The 16,870-nt window shown below is 41.7% G+C and overlaps 1 protein-coding gene across 1 annotated transcript in view; it reads left to right on the forward strand.

The window, feature by feature from the left end:
* The window catches only part of ACAA2 (acetyl-CoA acyltransferase 2), a 38,702-nt gene extending 24,524 nt beyond the window's left edge, over positions 1-14,178 (forward strand). Inside the window, exons 4-10 of the mRNA XM_008064516.1 lie at positions 56-172; positions 1,525-1,672; positions 3,156-3,331; positions 4,015-4,144; positions 9,378-9,448; positions 12,097-12,251; positions 13,746-14,178. Coding sequence (XP_008062707.1) covers positions 56-172; positions 1,525-1,672; positions 3,156-3,331; positions 4,015-4,144; positions 9,378-9,448; positions 12,097-12,251; positions 13,746-13,830 — 882 coding nt within the window. The 3' untranslated portion in view covers positions 13,831-14,178. The remainder of the gene's footprint in view (positions 1-55; positions 173-1,524; positions 1,673-3,155; positions 3,332-4,014; positions 4,145-9,377; positions 9,449-12,096; positions 12,252-13,745) is intronic.
* Positions 14,179-16,870: the final 2,692 nt, after the last annotated feature.

A 16,870-nucleotide genomic window follows, 5' to 3' on the forward strand; every position in this document is an offset into this window, starting at 1 on the left:
TTCTTAATACATTCTTTGGGTATAGAAAAAGGGTTTGTTCTTTCGTTTTAAACAGGAAATTAGTGTGAAAGATGCTGAAGTTGTCTTGTGTGGAGGGACTGAAAGCATGAGCCAGTCTCCTTACTGCGTCAGAAATGTGCGTTTTGGAACAGCACTTGGAACAGATCTCAAGGTTGGAGTCATTAAAATGTTTAAGAATTATGTCTTATGCTGTTATACAAGTAATTTTAATAACATGACTTTTTATGGGAGAAAAAACATTTTAAAACCAATTTCGTTCATGAGGATTGGCAAGATGTGAATGATTTGAAGTTTGTGAACTATTTCAAACACTATTTTGGTTGTTAGTATTGACATTTTAACCCACATAAAATTAGACTCTATCTCAGCACAAACCCACATAAAATTAGACTGTATCTCAGCATACCTCTATTAGTGGAATTAACACCTATAAGTGACCATAGGCATGGGAGAGATGGTGGGAGAGAAGAAGTGGATTAAAAAGACTAGTAAAAAAGTGACTTAATCTCTCTACTAAATAATTCGTAATCTGAGTAATCAAGTCTTTACCATGGCATATGGAAATTTTATTCCAGGGGTAATCTCAGAATAGATTTCTTCTTCATCATAGAAAACATCTTTGAAAACAGATTGGATTGTCCCAAATCACGAAAACTGATTCTTTCATCTTTGAGAGCTACAACATGAGAATGATAGCACACTACTAATAAAGAATATTATGCTCTCTTTCCCATATGAAAGCGCTAATGACGTTTCGTATTTTTATAGCATTTTTCAGTAGTAATGTTCGACTTACACCGTTCACCCAGTTTCTCACCTGACCTTTTTGGAAGTTGCAAGGAGTGAGGCTTTGAGAATATGAGTTATTTTAGCAGTGTTTTAGCCAGCTAAAATAGTTTATCTGAGAAATCTGTTTCAAAGATAGGTCAGTGACTCAGTGTTGATGGGGCAGCAAATTGGGCAACTTATCAGAGCCTCTCCCTGCTGGTTGATTTGCACCCTTTCTGTAATGCCAGGAGTCTGTCCCAGGTTCTTTTCAGCCTCTCAGTGACTGATAGAACCAACTTTCCTGTCCCTGAAGGCATGGGATGAAAAGAGAACACAGATACATGCTTTCCTACAGAGCTCCTAACAGGGTCACAAAAATGGCTACAGGGAGACATTGCATGAGGACTCATTGTCGGGTTTCCGACACATTGTAACCTTGAGGACTTAATTTTTGGTTGTAGGTAACTTCTTGCAGTCTCACTCTGTACATTTAGTACTGTTGGTTGCCTTTGGAGCCCCACATTTAGAGAGATAATGTATGCATTTTATTGTGTGACATTTAATGTTTTTTAAAACTATCCCAAAGCCAAATATGAATAGTAATATCAAATGTTTATCAGAAAGTCTAATTTTACTTTTGTTCGTTGGAACTGTTGATTATTTAAATTTAAGTAAGCTATGTTACTTTAGAAAGATGATGTTTTAACAAATCACTTTATTAATGTCTTTTGATAGCTGGAAGATTCTTTATGGGCAGGATTAACAGATCAGCATATCCAACTCCCCATGGGAATCACTGCAGAGAATCTTGCTGCAAAACATAAAATAAGCAGAGAAGAATGTGACAAATATGCCCTGCAGTCACAGCAGAGGTGGAAAGCTGGTCAGTGAAATTGGATGATACCAATGTCTATAGAAAAAGTGTCTATAGGAAAGTTTCACCACTTCAAATTATAATGATCATATATTAGTTATAAGTTATACCTTTGAAAATTACATCTTTTCATTATTCCTTTGCTTTTAGGTGATCAGACATTCTATTCATTATTGCAAACTTCACCAGAAAGTTCTCTTTTGAAAAAGTTAATACTTACTTGGATTGTGTCCTAAATTGTTCCTGTTGTTAGTAGAGCACACTAGGAGACATGGTTCACTCCATCAGAGTTGATGGCTCACTGCAGCAGTTGGAATCAGGAGGGTGTCTTCCCCATGAGCTGTGTCATAATTACAAGGGATGGGGGGACATGTGTGGAAAAAACACATGGGGTATGCTTTCGGAATGTCCTTCTCCTGTTCCTCATTGAGAATCATTGCACTCAGCAACTTCTAGCTAGTTTAGTTGAAGACCCAGCTGCAGTGTCCTGGTGTAACACCACACGTTGCCACTGAGCCAGTCCAAAATGAGCAATGCAACAGTAGTTTTTCTATCAATATGGCAAAATGAAAACATGCATTAGTCTTCTAGAAAATATTTTTTAAATGTAACTGTTATAAGCAAGCAGAAACTCTTCCTTAGGGAAATTAAGTGCTTGAAGTATTGAGGCTAAAGTTAATCTTAGCATTTCAGAGGGATGAGTAGAGTCCAACCCATCTGTGCCTTTCAGGTGTACACTTTACAGTGACAGGGATTGGTCCAGAAATCAAGAGTTGTCAGTTCTGTTTCTAGTTCTGCCATGTATAAGTGATCTGGCCCCAATCAAGTAATTTGTTCACTGAGCATCTATAAAATCAAGATAGCAATATTTACTTTCCTATTTATCTAATAGGGTTATTGTAAAACCAAATAGGGTCATATAAGAGAAGTATTTTGCCAACTGCAAAGTGATGGCAAAATTATGATAGTGTTATTCCTGATTTACTGTTTCTGAAGCTATAGATTCCTAAAGTCCATTCTAATCAGTGGAGCTTAAAGCAGGTAAGATGTTTTATTTATAATCATATCCATGATAGTTCATGTAATTTCAGGTTGCCTATCAATGTTAAATTTCAGTCATAGATTACTGCATGACATAGACAACTTGTAACTTTTTAATTTTTATCTCACCAAAAGAAGTTGAAAAGGGCCATTAATCATTTAGTGCCATTACGTCTATAGTTAACAGACAGACACAGCTAACAGTCTAGCATTAAAAAAAAATTACTGTTAAAAATTGAAATATGATTTTTAATAGCTATAAAGTGTGTCTGCAAAGACACATGATAGTATATTAAATTCTCTGACAGGAAAGGTGAGTTGTATAAGTATAAAGTCTCATTAAAGTCGACGGTGGGGAGAGGGGAGACCAGAAGTTATATTGACGAATATGTTTGATTTATTTTCATGTTTCTCTTTGTTTGTTCTTACGGCAGTCTTTCTGCTATTTCAGCTAATGAAGCTGGCTACTTTAATGAAGAGTTGGTACCAATTGAAGTGAAGACGAGGAAAGGAAAACAGACAATGCAAATAGATGAGCACGCCCGTCCCCAGACAACCCTGGAGCAGTTACACAAACTTCCTCCAGTGTTCAAGAAAGACGGGACGGTCACCGCAGGGAACGCATCGGTTGGTATCCATGCATGGATCAGCTGGAACTCTCCCTGACATGTTCAGCGCAAAGCAATAGTGGAGTGTCTTGAAGATCTTCTCATGCTTGTCTTTAGTTACTTAGCTTGAACTAGTAGTGATCATATTCACTTAATTCTGGCCCAACACAAAATATCTTAGCTGGGGTCCTTGTATAATACTGTTCTGATGTCTTGGTTTGTTCAGAATGTTGGAAAGTAATCTGCCTGGTTTATTATTTTGGTTTTCACATATATACAGTTCATCAAATTTCTTCTTACATATACCCACACCTGTATATAAGTGTTTTCTTAACATTCTTTTCTATTTTCTCTTGGTGAAGTTATATTCTGTGCCTTAAAAAAACCAGCCGGGCACAGTGGCTCATGCCTGTAATCCCAGCACTTTTGGAGCCTAAGTTGCGAAGATTCCTTGAGCCCAGGAGTTCGAGACCAGCCTAGACAACATAGCAAGACTACATCTCTTAAAAAAAAAAAGCAAACCCCTTAATCCACCAGAGTAGCGCTAGTCCTAGTTGTGTCCCCTTCATGCCATGCTCTAGCACTGCTATGTGCTGCCACATTCCTAACACTACTCCTTTAGTGATACAGCTCCATTGGCTCAGACCTTGAATTAACTGGATTATTTTACCCTCGAGTTAATCTACTGTTTTTGTTTTCAAGGGGATATCTGACGGTGCTGGAGCTGTTATCATAGCTAGTGAAGATGCTATTAAAAAACACGACTTCACACCACTGGCAAGAATTGTGGGCTACTTTGTGTCTGGATGCGATCCCTCTATCATGGGTATTGGTAAGTTTATAGTGAAACAAACTGGTCCTATTATATTTCTGGAGATAAGTTGTCTTTGTAATTCAGAGCCCTGAAAAAGTAGCCACATCAAGGTCACTTGTTGAAAAAAGATTGATAATCCATCATTTAAACAAAAATCTTTATGAAGAACTATCCTAGACAAAGTAGGAAAACCAAGACTATATAGACTTCTTGTGGCAATAATCATCTCTTAAAGTTCATTTGAGCTGTTTTAAAAATAACATGCAGGCCAGGCTCATGCCTATAATCTCAGCACTTTGGGAGGCTGAGGTAAAAGGATTGCCTGAGCCCATGGGTTCAAGAACCACCTGGGCAACTTGGCAAGACCTGTCTCTACAATAAATCAAAAAATGAGCCGGGTGTGGTAGCATGCACCTGTAGTTCCAGATACTGGGAAGGCTGAGACAGAAGGATCGCCTGAGCCCAATAGGTTGAGGCTGCAGTGGCCGTGAGTGTGCCACTGCACTCCAACCTGAGCGACAGAGTGAGACTCCAACTCAAAAAAAAGCATGCAGTAAATAACAGAAGAATACATGACCCTAACACGATAAAAGAAATTATGAGGTGGGAACAATCATAGAGTGAAACAGAAGGCTGCATGGAGAAGGTAGACCTGCTGCTCCCTGCCATTCACAGTCATTGATGTACCCCGCTCGATCCCCCACAACTCTACACATAATGGAGAAAAGACTCTTGGTGAGCGAGAAAACTGGGGCTTTGGGGGGTTATCTCGCAGGGTTCCAAGCCAGTGAGAGATGAAATGGGGTTGAGTCCAGGCCTCTTATTCAGGTGTTCCTTTCTCTGTGGGTTAAACACTTTGTCTCAGGAAGTTGGAACAACATGTGTCTGACTCTGCTGAGGATTATTACCAAAATAAAGAGTTATAAACAGTTATCTAGATTGGCAAAATACTAGCTGGAGAAAGTTTGGAACTCTCTACAAACATGTATGGTCTTGGCTTGAAAAATATGAATTATAAGCAGAGCAGCAGAAGAATGAAACAGGGCCCCTACCTATCACCATACACAAAAATCAACTCTAAATGGATCAAAGACCAAAATGTAAAACCTCAAACTGTAAGAATCTTAGAAAATGCAGGAGACACCCTTACAGACATTGGAACAGTCAATCAATTCCTAGTCAAAACCTGGAAAGTTCATGCTGTAAGAGATAAGATAGACAAGTGAGTCCTCATCAAATGAAAAGCTTCTGCAAAGTAAAATAAACCATCTAGAGAAGGGGGAGACAGCCCACAGAATGGGAAAATATATTTACCAACTGTATATCTGACAAAGGTCTAACATCCAGGATCTACAAGGAACTCAAACGTGCCAAAAAGAAAAAAAGAAAGAGCCCTATTTAAAAGTGAGCAAAAGACATGAATAGACACCTCTCAAAAGAAAACATACAAACAGCCAACAGATAGATGAAAAAATGCTCAGCCTCACTAATCAAAGAAATGCAAATCAAAACCACAATGAGATAACCACCCAACTCCAGTCAAGATGACCATCATCAATAACTCAAAAAAACAACAGATGCTGGAGAGGATGTGGGGAAAAGGGAGCACTTCTACACTGTTGGTGGGAGTGTAAACTAATATAACCTCTGTGGAAAACAGTGTGGCGATTTCTAAAAGATCTAAAAATCAACCTTCCATATGTCCCAGCAATCTCCCTTCTGGGAATATATCCAGAGGAACTCAAATCATTCTACAAAAAGGGTATCTGCATATGCATGTTTATTGCAGCACTATTCACAATAGCAAAACATTGGACCAACCGTGCTGCCCATTGAAAGTGAACTGGATAAAAAAAATGTGGTACTTAGTCGGGCATGGCAGCACATGCCTGTAGTTCCAGCTACTTGGAAGGCTGAGGAAGAAGGATCATCAGAGCCCAGCAGGTCAACGCTAGGGTGGCCATGAACGTGCCACTGCACTCCAGCCTGGGTGACTGAGTGAGACTCCAACTCAAAAATAAAAAAGTACATATGCATAATGGAATATTACACAGAAATAAAGAAGGACAAAATTATGGACTTTTCAGCAACTTGGATGGATTTAGATACATCATACTCAGTGATCTGTCACAGAAACAAAAACTGAGTGTCACATGTTCTCAATTATAAGTGGACCCTGAACATTTATCATAATACTACAAGAAAGGAATTGGCAGTAGCAGGACACAGCCAGAGGAGAGAGGGGGTTACACATAACATCAATAAGTGTACCTGATCCTGAATCAGGCGAAATGAGGACCACTGGGAGTTCCAAACTTTACCTGTACACTGACCAATTAAGTACCTAATCCTGAATTGTACCCCACATCTTGAAATAAAATAAGTTTTTAAAAGGGGGTGAAAGAAGTAAAACAGAACTTTTTGTTAGCTGCACCCCTGGAAACCAAAAAATGTTGCTGAATTTTAAGAGTTCCTATCATTATTCTTTGGGGGAACAGGAAACTAATTAGATGCCTTACTTACAGAACGAGAATTGGTACTCAGAGGCTTTGATCTATCCCACCCATAGCCTCATACCCTGAGGAAAAGCCTGTCTAGGGTAATTTCAGAGTGTTTATAGGACCAAAGCTTTTTCTATCAGCATAGGCCTTTTTTTGATTAACAAATTGTTTTTTGAGGTGGGTCCCAAGATGTAAGGAGGATAACCTGTTATGACATACTGTCAAGTAATACCACTTACGCTGATTTGGGATTCAGTTACTACTTAACCACATTCGCTGCCATGTCCTTCAGATAAGACTTATCTCTGTACAGAATTCCTACAGAAGCTGGCATGTTCATCCCATGTCATCTTTCACTGTGTGTCTCAAATGTATGTCAGCAAGAACTGCAAGACATTTAGACATCTGTTGAAAGCGAATTTTTGTCTGGTATCGTCGTAAAAGCTTATTAGCTTTAAGCTACTCAAAACTATTGGCAAAAAATAGCTTTGGCTTAGAAATGGAAGGTGGCTGAAAAATTAAACACCTGAATACTGTTAAGGCATTTGTCATTTTGGTATCTAGAGCAGTGGTTCCCAACCCCAGATGATTATCAAATCCACCCATGATGTCACCCCCAAAACTGTTTCAGTAGGTCCAGAGTGGCACCCAAACACAGGTTTGTTTTTCTTTTCCACATACCCGGATGCTTTTGATGATCAAACAAGTTGATATAGGTTAGTTATTTTATACTTTTCAGTTTAACATCACTTACAGATTCCGACAGATTAGCATAGCCAGTGAGCAAGGGAAATGTGGTTTTCCTTCCTTCTATCCCCAAGCCTTGATGTTTGCTTAAAGTACAATGAATGCCACTGGGGAAGCGCTGTCATTTCTTCAGGGCTTGAATCGAGCTACACTTGGCAATTGTCCCACAATGTCAGATGGCCCTCCAACCTAGAAGCTTGTCTGTCACTTACATGTAGTATGGGATGGAACAAGATCAGTGCTAGAAGCACTCCAGGTGAATGCCAGGGAAAATCTAGTGATTAGTCCATCCAATTTTTTGAGAATAGTAGTTCCCTCAACTGTGCAGTTATCTAGTGCATAGCAATCCTTAACCCTGCAGGATAGCTGCAGGCCAGAAACGAGGATAGCCCGGACTCGAAGACAACAGCAGTGGCTCTGAGGAAGTGCACAATTTCAGAAAAACAGTCTGGGAACTCCTCGAGTGGCAAAGGTGAGGCAGGGTGGAGCTTTGAGCTTCTCCAGCTGGAGCTGCTCTGACTTTACCTGTTGTTAGGCTTTGTAGAAAGCATCTGTGCTTAAAGACAAAAAAGGCTGAACATTCAGAAAACTTTTGATGAGATGTTGATGCCTGAAGAGTTGTCCAAAGTCACACAGCTGTTAGTGACAGGAGTCAGGACTAGAAGAAATAAGGTCTCCTTTTCCCGACAAGAATACTAGACCTTCCTGAGTCCCAATAAATAAGAGTGGTCTGGGAAGAGGCCTTTAAAAGTTCAGTTACAATCTAGCATATTGTGACAGTCGGCTGCAGTGCTTCCAAGTTCACATGAATACACTGAGTCATGCTTGCTGGGTTGTTCATGAGGACATAAGGACGGGAGGTGTGCCCCAGGGTCTTCGCACTGTCACCCTCTCCGGTGTGTCTCGCACCCCTGGATGCTGCTCTGCCCCCTGACCGGATAGGATGACTGAAACTTTGCCATTGACTCCCCATTACGTTCTTGTGTGTCTTAGACGGAATCTGGAGTTAGAGTCTGTGTCAAATCAGGAGCCAAACAGAACTGGTGCTTTGCATGGAAAAGCATTCACTAGATGGCTCTAATCAATAAACAGACTGTTGTCCACAGAGTATTTTAATGGGGCAACAAGAGGGATTAACGTTGTGTTTAGATTTCAGTATGCTTTTCTTGTAAAGACTGATTTCCCGTTTTATCTTAGGTATGCTTGTGAAACTTTTTGCAGAAGGTTTGATTACTTGAATTCAACAGAACATACCATGTATTTTTTTCCTTTGTAGACACTGATGGCAGTATTATTCTCCAAGATGGAGAGAGAGATAATGTTCCCAAGCCAGATTTTCTACCTTTTGGAGAAAAATATGGATTTAAGATTATGAACAATATTAAACTGGCATTGGTAGGCCATCAGAGATCTGGGAGCTAAAGTTTATTGCAGAAGTCGTATTAGGTGGATTTGCCTTTCTTGAGTTTGTGGTTATGTTTTACTTAAGTTCTCTGCCTACCCTTGAAGTTGCAAACATCTCCTCACTTCACATCTTTCCCTAAAGTGCCTCCTAGTTTCCCGTCTTTCTCTGCCCTTTGCCTTTTTCCAAATGGGCCTGAAAATTCAGTGTATCCACAGCCACTTCTGTGCATGAATGCATATATGGTTTATGTCCCAGGAGAGCAGCAGTCTGCCTTGCTGTTTGATGCCAAGCATGATCTACAGCTGACCATAAAATCCCATGACTCCTTTGGCTGTTTGAAATGTTAAAGCTGTTTATGGTAGAACTTTTCATGTCATTCTCTTATCTGCAGTTCGGTAATTCTCATAACCAGATGCTACTTTTCAGTTCTGCCACTGTTCACCATAGCATCATTTAGCGTGTACTGTCAGGGTAGCCACAATTTGTGGCTGCTGATAACTGTCACCTGGTTTCTTCCTTACTTGTTTAGTAAAGGAGAAGTTGGCTATATAAATAAAGATGACAGTTGTTTCTATATAAGATTTTTATTCTTATGCAGGTCCTGTCCCTGCTATCAGTGGGGCACTGAAGAAAGCAGGACTGGGTCTTAAGGACATGGATTTGGTAGAGGTGAGTGTTCTTTTTTTACAGTATGAATAAACCACATACTTTTGTAGCATAGATGGCTTTCATTTGGTATTTTATAGCTCTTTTTGTTTCAGTCCTTATATGCCTTGTCCCTACTTGATTGAAATACTTTACTTACATTTTAATAATTCAAATAGCCTGATTTCTCCTTCTAAAGAATAAATTCCTAGAAATTCCTTAGGACTTTATAGAACTCTATTACATTTTAGACTATTACTATGCCTATAAGCCTGGGCATGGTGGCTCATGCCTGATTCCCAGCACTTTGGGAGGCTAAGGTGGGAGGATTGCTTGAGCCCAGACGTTCAAGATCACTCTAGGCAACATAGCAAGACCTTGTCTCTACAAAACATCAAAAATTTCGCCAGATGTGGTACACACCTGTAGTCCCAGCTACTTGGGAGGCTGAGGCATAAGGATCTCCTGAGTCCAGGAGGCCTTGACTGTGGTGAGCTGGGGTCGTGTCACTATACTCCAGCCTGGATGACAGAGTGAAACCCCGACTCAAAATAAATAAATAAATAAAACTCTTACTCTAAAAAAAAAAAAAAAAGACCTGTTGACTTATTCTTATATAAGCTGGGAGGTAAGTAACTCTAACTTAATTTTATAGATTAAAATGAAAAAATATACTAAAAGAATTGACCTAATAGAAAAGCAATATCTAGTGCCAAATCTAGAAATTTCTTGCTCTTCCCCCTGAGTTTAGTGACCCCTCCCAAACTTATCTTTGGCTTTTACACTATAGTTGTGGCTTGATTTGGGATACACTTATCATAATTTTTGACAGTAGAAACTTAAATGTATTGGTAGAGTGATTTTTTTAAGTGTTAGAACAAAAGTGTCTTAAGCATTTAGCATAATTAAAAGAAGAGGTAGAGAAGAAAATACTTAAACAAGCATTATGTACATTCCACATTTTGGAAGTATCTGAAAAATTTGTGCATGTGCTGCTTGGCCTTGGGAAATAATAGGACAAAGGAAATTTCTGCTTAAATTGATGGGGCAGGGGTAGGCACAGGTGTTATTTCCTCTGTGGCAATCTCTCCTCCAGGAAACCATGGTTTCAGACAAATCGTTTATCCTTAAATCTCTTCTTCCATTTTTAGTAGGCTCAGAATCTGAAGGGGTGCTTCATTTATCATATCTGTGTCAGCAAGTATGTACCATTACATTTCTGGCCTGAGACTAAACACGTCAAACTGCTGAACTATATCAGTTCTGCAAAGTTGTTCATCGTTTTAGATGTATAAATGCTCAAGGACGTAGCTCACAACATAGTTTTCCTAGTTTCACAACATGTTCTAGGTCTCACCCCTCCTTGAAGATGATCATATCAGGCAGGAAAGTAATGTTGGATCTGAGCACAGGTGAGGTACCATCTTGGGGGAGCACAAAACATGGCAGGGACAAGCACAAGGCTACAATTTGATCCCAACTCTGCAAAGCCACCTTTCTCAGACTCAGTTTTCTTATCCATACAATTCCCGAGCTAAGATCCTATGAACTGTAAATGTAAAGTAAGGTAATTCTCAAGACAAGATGCTACTTTTCAGTTCTGCCACTATTCAACCTAGCAACCACTCTCTCTATGTATCTGGCTCTGAGGGCTCATTCTTTGATGTGTCTCGGTTTCTTCCTGGAGGGATGGCTCCTACTGCTGAATAATCATAATCTGAGTACTGGCTGTGTGTCAGATAATATGCTAGGTGCTCAATACCTGCGATTTTGTTTCACCTTGACAGTGATTCTTATCAAAGTCATGTTGTACTATTGAGGAGATGTGAGTGTAAAGAGAACTTAAAGACTGTACACATGTCGCACACCAACACATGATGCAGCCACGAAAATATAGCCATTTAAGCCGGGCTCGGTGGCTCAGCCTGTAATCCCGCGCCTTTGGGAGGCTGAGGTGAGTGGATTGCCTGCGCCCACGGGTTCGTGACCCACCTGGGCAGCGAGACCTCATCTCTACAATAAATCAAAAAATTAGCCGGGCATGGTAGAGCATGCCTGTAATTCCGGCTACTTGGAAGGCTGAGGCAGAAGGATCACCGGAGCCCAGCAGGTCGAGGCTGCGGTGGCCGGGAGCGGCTACTGCACTCCAGTCTGGGCGACAGAGTGAGACTCCAACTCCAAAAAAAGAAAAGAAAATATAGCCATTTTCAAACCTGACAGCTTTACGCAGAACGACTGCAGATAAATTCAGCCAGTCGTGGTTGCTCATGCCTGTAATCCCAGCACTTGGGAGGTGGAGGCAAGAGGCTTGTCTGAGCTCACAGGTGCAAAACCAACCTAGGCAATATGGCGAGACCTTGTCTCTACAATAAATCAAGAAATGAGCTGGGCATGGTAGTGCATGCCTGCAGTTCCAACTACTTGGAAGGCTGAGGTGGAAGGATCGCCTGAGACCAGCAGATTGAGGCTGCTGTGGCTGTGAGCGTGCCACTGCATGACAGCCTGCGCAACAGAGTGAGACTCTGACTCAAAATAAAAGATAAATTCAAATAACTGTGTGAGGTAATTTAAATAGGGAGGAACAGCAGAATTAGCTAGTGACAATGCTGGACCCTTCTTATTTCAAAAATTAATGAGCAAGGACTTTTATGTGTACTTTAATTTTTCTTCAGGTGAATGAAGCTTTTGCTCCCCAGTATTTGGCTGTTGAGAAGAGTTTGGATCTTGACCCAAGTAAAACCAATGTGAATGGAGGAGCCATTGCCTTGGGTCACCCGTTGGGGAGCTCTGGATCAAGAATTACTGCACATCTAGTTCACGAACTACGGTACTTGCTGCATAGTGCTGCATTTCACATTTGTAGCTTTTTCTAGAAATGCATGGATTTAGGCTTCTCCAGAACATCTTTCCTCCTCCTTCCTCATACTCCTGTGTTTTCTGCGACCAGGAGCAGTTGCCTGAGTGATGCTTTTCAGCTGGCCTTAGAGATGAGTCAGTTGGCCTGTGGGCACACTACACTTGGGCCAGAGCACATCCTCCGTGTCTGTGCTCCGGGCTCTGTGTGGCCACTCCTCGTGTGTCCACCGTGGAGCCAGTGCAGAGCAGTGAGCAGATGCTGAGGCCCTCGTTCTCACAGCACTTGCATTTTGGACGTCAGATGCATTCATTTAGGAAAACAAAAAAGTTCTGAGTGGTTCCTTACCTAGATGCCGTTATTGCCAGGCTCGGTGGCTCAGCCTGTAATCCCGCGCCTTTGGGAGGCTGAGGTGAGTGGATTGCCTGAGCCCGCGGGTTCAAGACCCGCCTGGGCAGCGAGACCTCATCTCTACAATAAATCAAAAAAATCAGCTGGGCGTGGTAGCGCATGCCTGTAATTCCGGCTACTCGGAAGGCTGAGGCGGAAGGATTGCTGGAGCCCAGCAGGCGAGGCTGCGGTGGCCAGAAGCAGCCACTGTACTCCAGTCTGGACGACTGAGTGAGACTCCAACTCAAAAAAAAAAGAAAGAATCCTAAGTAACGGGTGGTTTGGGTCTAAGCTATGTTTTCTTTTCCTGGGTCCCAAGGAGGGACCTTCTGTGTGTTTGTGTTCTGTTCAGTTTTGATCGACGAGCTCCCCCTTCTGGTACTGTGTATTTTGTACCATTAAAGGAGGAAACTGCAAACAAAAACATGTCAGGCTGACTCCCTGTTAGGCTAGGGTAGACAGGACTCTTACTTTACCTGATGACTCATCGAGTTGAAATGGGTGACTGACATGCACACAAATAATTCCTGGATAATTTTTTCAAGATCAGTGTATCAAAGACTGGTACTTTAGAAGAGTCTAGTTTTCATGAAAGGGACATGAGAAGTTTCTAAGTTATCTGCCCTTTCATATGGACAAACTCCATTAATTGCATTTATTCTAAGGTGTCACTGAGGCTGTAAAACCATATCAGTCGAAGGGGCTGGGCGTTCATTCCCCTCCCTCACCTTCCCCCATGTGTCTGAATTCCCTCCTGTTCTCACTGCTTCCCCGCACACCTGAGCTTGTGTGTTTGTTCCAGTTCCTCTAACCCTAAATCTACCCAGCTCTTTCTAGGGTTGCCTCCCTCTTCTGTTACTTTTTTTTTTTTTTTTTTTGGCTAAAAGTATTCTACTTTCCAAATTCCTATTGTAACTATAAACCAGTATTTAGGTCTAGGGAAAAGATTAAGCAGATGAGCTGAGTAAGAATGAATAATGCAAATGAGTTGGTTACTAAGTCTATCTAATTAGTTAATATAATTAATTATGTTAATCTTGTATTAGAGAAGATTTCAGTTGCTGCTTTCTTTCTCAGGCGTCGAGGTGGAAAGTTCGCGGTTGGGTCGGCCTGCATTGGAGGTGGCCAGGGCATCGCAGTCATCATCGAGAACACAGCATGAGGAGGCCAAGGTGCCCTATGACCCACTACCAGAGCCGGCCTGACCACAGTACAGTTAAATTGAGGTTAAATTGAATTTACAGAATGTACAGGCCTTCAGAGCACCTGCTGCCACTGGCCATGCCTGCACTGAAACAATGGTGGAGCTTGGTCCTCCATGGCGGGGCAAAAATGCACTTACCACGAACAACAGCTCATGCCAGAGGTGGGTTCTCCCAAATTTGCCCCAAATATAATGTGCCTCTGTACAAAAATGCAACTATAGAAGGCCCTAAAAGAATAATCACCACTTATGCCTTATAACATGATTACAATGAAATCTAATAAATGTTGCCTTAACTTCAGCTAATTTTTCCTGCCATTTGTTGTAGTTTTTTAAATGTTTCTGTTAAAATGAACATGACATGAATATTACCATCTTAGCCCTAAGTGTGCCATTCGGTGGCATTAAGTACATCACCTCGTGGTATACCCACACCACCATCTGTCTCCAGAACTTCTTCATCGCAGACTAGAACTCTGCCCTGCTAGATGCCAACTCCTTATCCTCCCAACCCCTGCACCACCACCTACTTTCTGTCTTTATGAATTGGGCTGCTCCAGGAGCCTCCTGTCGTCATTAGTGGAATCATGAGTGTTTATCCTTTGTGACTGGCTTATGTCACTCTGAGTGATGTCCTCCAGATTCACTCATGTTATGTTTTAGCATGTGTCACAATTTCCTTTTTTCTAAGGCTGAGTAATACTCCACTGTATATGTAAACCTTTCTTCACGGTTTAGAGTCCATGCTTCATCCTTTATTTCCTCCCAATACTTCCATTGCTGTATATATCTGTCCAAAGACCAGACATCTAGTGGGGCAAGGTCCTGTTGACTGACTGTTCTTGTTAACATCATGAGAAAATCCATTCAGGATTTTAACTGAGATGAAATGGACTTACAGGTTATATATTTGTTAGAGAGAAAATTGACATCTTTGGAATACTGACTTTTCTGTAAACATAGTTTATCTTACAATTTACTCTGGTTCCCTCATCCTCTTGTTTTAGGGATTTTAATAAAAATATCAAGAAGACTTCATTTTCCTTGATAAGCCCTAGTTTATTAACTGATTCTTATTTTAAGGCAATAAACAAAGGATCCAGAACTTTGAAAGACTGACATATGTCAAAGATTTTTCAGCAAAGTTATGTGTTTGTCTTCTCTAGCTAAATAATACTCAGTGTCAGTATTGGTACCTGCATCAGCTCTTTGCTGATGTAGTTTTCTTCTTCTGATTAAAAAGTTGGAGTAGCAGAAACACTCCAGCCCCATCATACAGAGGCAGATGACAAGTGGCCCACCCATGATAGGTGTCCCAGAAGGAGCAGGTGTGGCACGCTTGTTTATCCCTGAATCACAGACTAGGGGTGAGAAGAAGTCCAGCTCTTTATGTCCGGGACCCTGATTGTGAAGCAGCTTCCTCTAGGCTCATAAAAATGTTAAAGCGTAAGAGGCCTGTGTAATTTCTCACAACAAAGAACAACATTTTGCAGAATGTTTTATACTTGACACTTTCGTCTTTTGCTAGAGCTTTTAATAAACTCTTTCTCTCTGAGGTGAAATGACCAAGGCCACATGTTACCATCCCCTGGAAACACTAGCAATAGTTTATCAAGCCCATGTCTTTCCAGATGAAGGAGGGATTGTCACCAAGCAAATGACTGAAGCGAGCCCCTTTCCACAGCGTCTCTTGGCACAGGCCTTGGCTAAGGGTCACTGCCTTCCCACAAAGGTCTCTGCCGTTGTGTTGTTTGGATGAAGTCTCTTTTCCTTGGTTACTACTCACCAATAGCTTTTGGATAATATGTATCTAGCCAGCTTGCTAAGCCCTCATATTGATTCTAGTCATGCAAAGTATCTCGTTTATTCTTAGTGCCTTTCTGCATTGGGCTAGACCGCTGATGCAGAGTGGGAGGAAATAAAGCATGGTGATGCCCCTATTTGTTCCACTGTACTTATGGTAGGTTCAGAGAGACGCTTTGTCAAGGTCAGGTTTCCTTCTGTTCCTGGTTCTGCTGGGAACTCATGCGTGGTTATTCCCTCTTTAGACTACTCTGTCTCACTTGGCTGACCCTTCACCCATTGCCTTTCATGTCACCAGGTCTAGCGGGGCCTTTCTGCCTTTGTCTTACTTGAGCCGACTGCTCTTGGCATCTGTTTTCCTGCCTCTCTGGCCACTCCTGTTGTTCTTGGTCAGCGGCTCCTCTGTTTGTGAGTTTCTTGGGATTGGTTTTTGGGTTGTGGTGACTTCTTCCCACGACTCTAAATGCCATCATGTTTACATCCCAGCATAGGCCCCTGACACCAAACTCCTCTGACATACTGTCTCTCCGGAGACCACTCACCCTGCTCTCATGCCATAGGGCTCAAGCAGATGTTCTTTCCTCTGCCTTCCCAGGCCGAGGCCTGCTCATCCTTCCAGTCTCAGATGCTTCCTCCTCAGTCAGGTTCTCTGCTTGCCCTAAGGTCCTCTCCCATGACTCTCCATTGTAGCACCCTGACTGTTATGGAACTTTTCTGAATTTGAATCACTTAGTAGCCTGTTTACTTTCTAGCTCCCTTATTTGACTGTAAGCTCCATGAGGCAAAATAATGTTGAGTGAATGGATGAATGAATGAATGAGTGGGTGGATGGATGGATAGATAATGGGTAGGTGAATGGATGGGTAGAAGAAAGGAGAGATGAGTAGGTGGATGGTTTGATTGATGGATAGATAGGTGATAGGTAGATGGATGGGCAGACAGAGGGATAGATAAGTGGATGGATGGGTGGTTAAGTAGTAGGTGGATGGGTGGGTGGGTAAATGGATGGATGAAGGGATGGATAGGTGGATGGGTGGGTAGAGGGAGGGATGAATGGGTGGATGGATGGATTGTTGGATAGATAGGTGAGAGGTGGGTGGGTAGGTGGGTGGGTGGATGGATAGGTGGATGGATGGATGGGTAGAGGGAGGGATGAATGGGTAGATGGATGAAGAGATGGGTGGTAGATGGATTG

The sequence above is a fragment of the Carlito syrichta genome, unplaced genomic scaffold (assembly GCF_000164805.1).
Source record: "Carlito syrichta isolate Samal-C Ts95f unplaced genomic scaffold, Tarsius_syrichta-2.0.1 Scaffold307624, whole genome shotgun sequence".
Taxonomy (NCBI): Eukaryota; Metazoa; Chordata; class Mammalia; order Primates; family Tarsiidae; genus Carlito; species Carlito syrichta.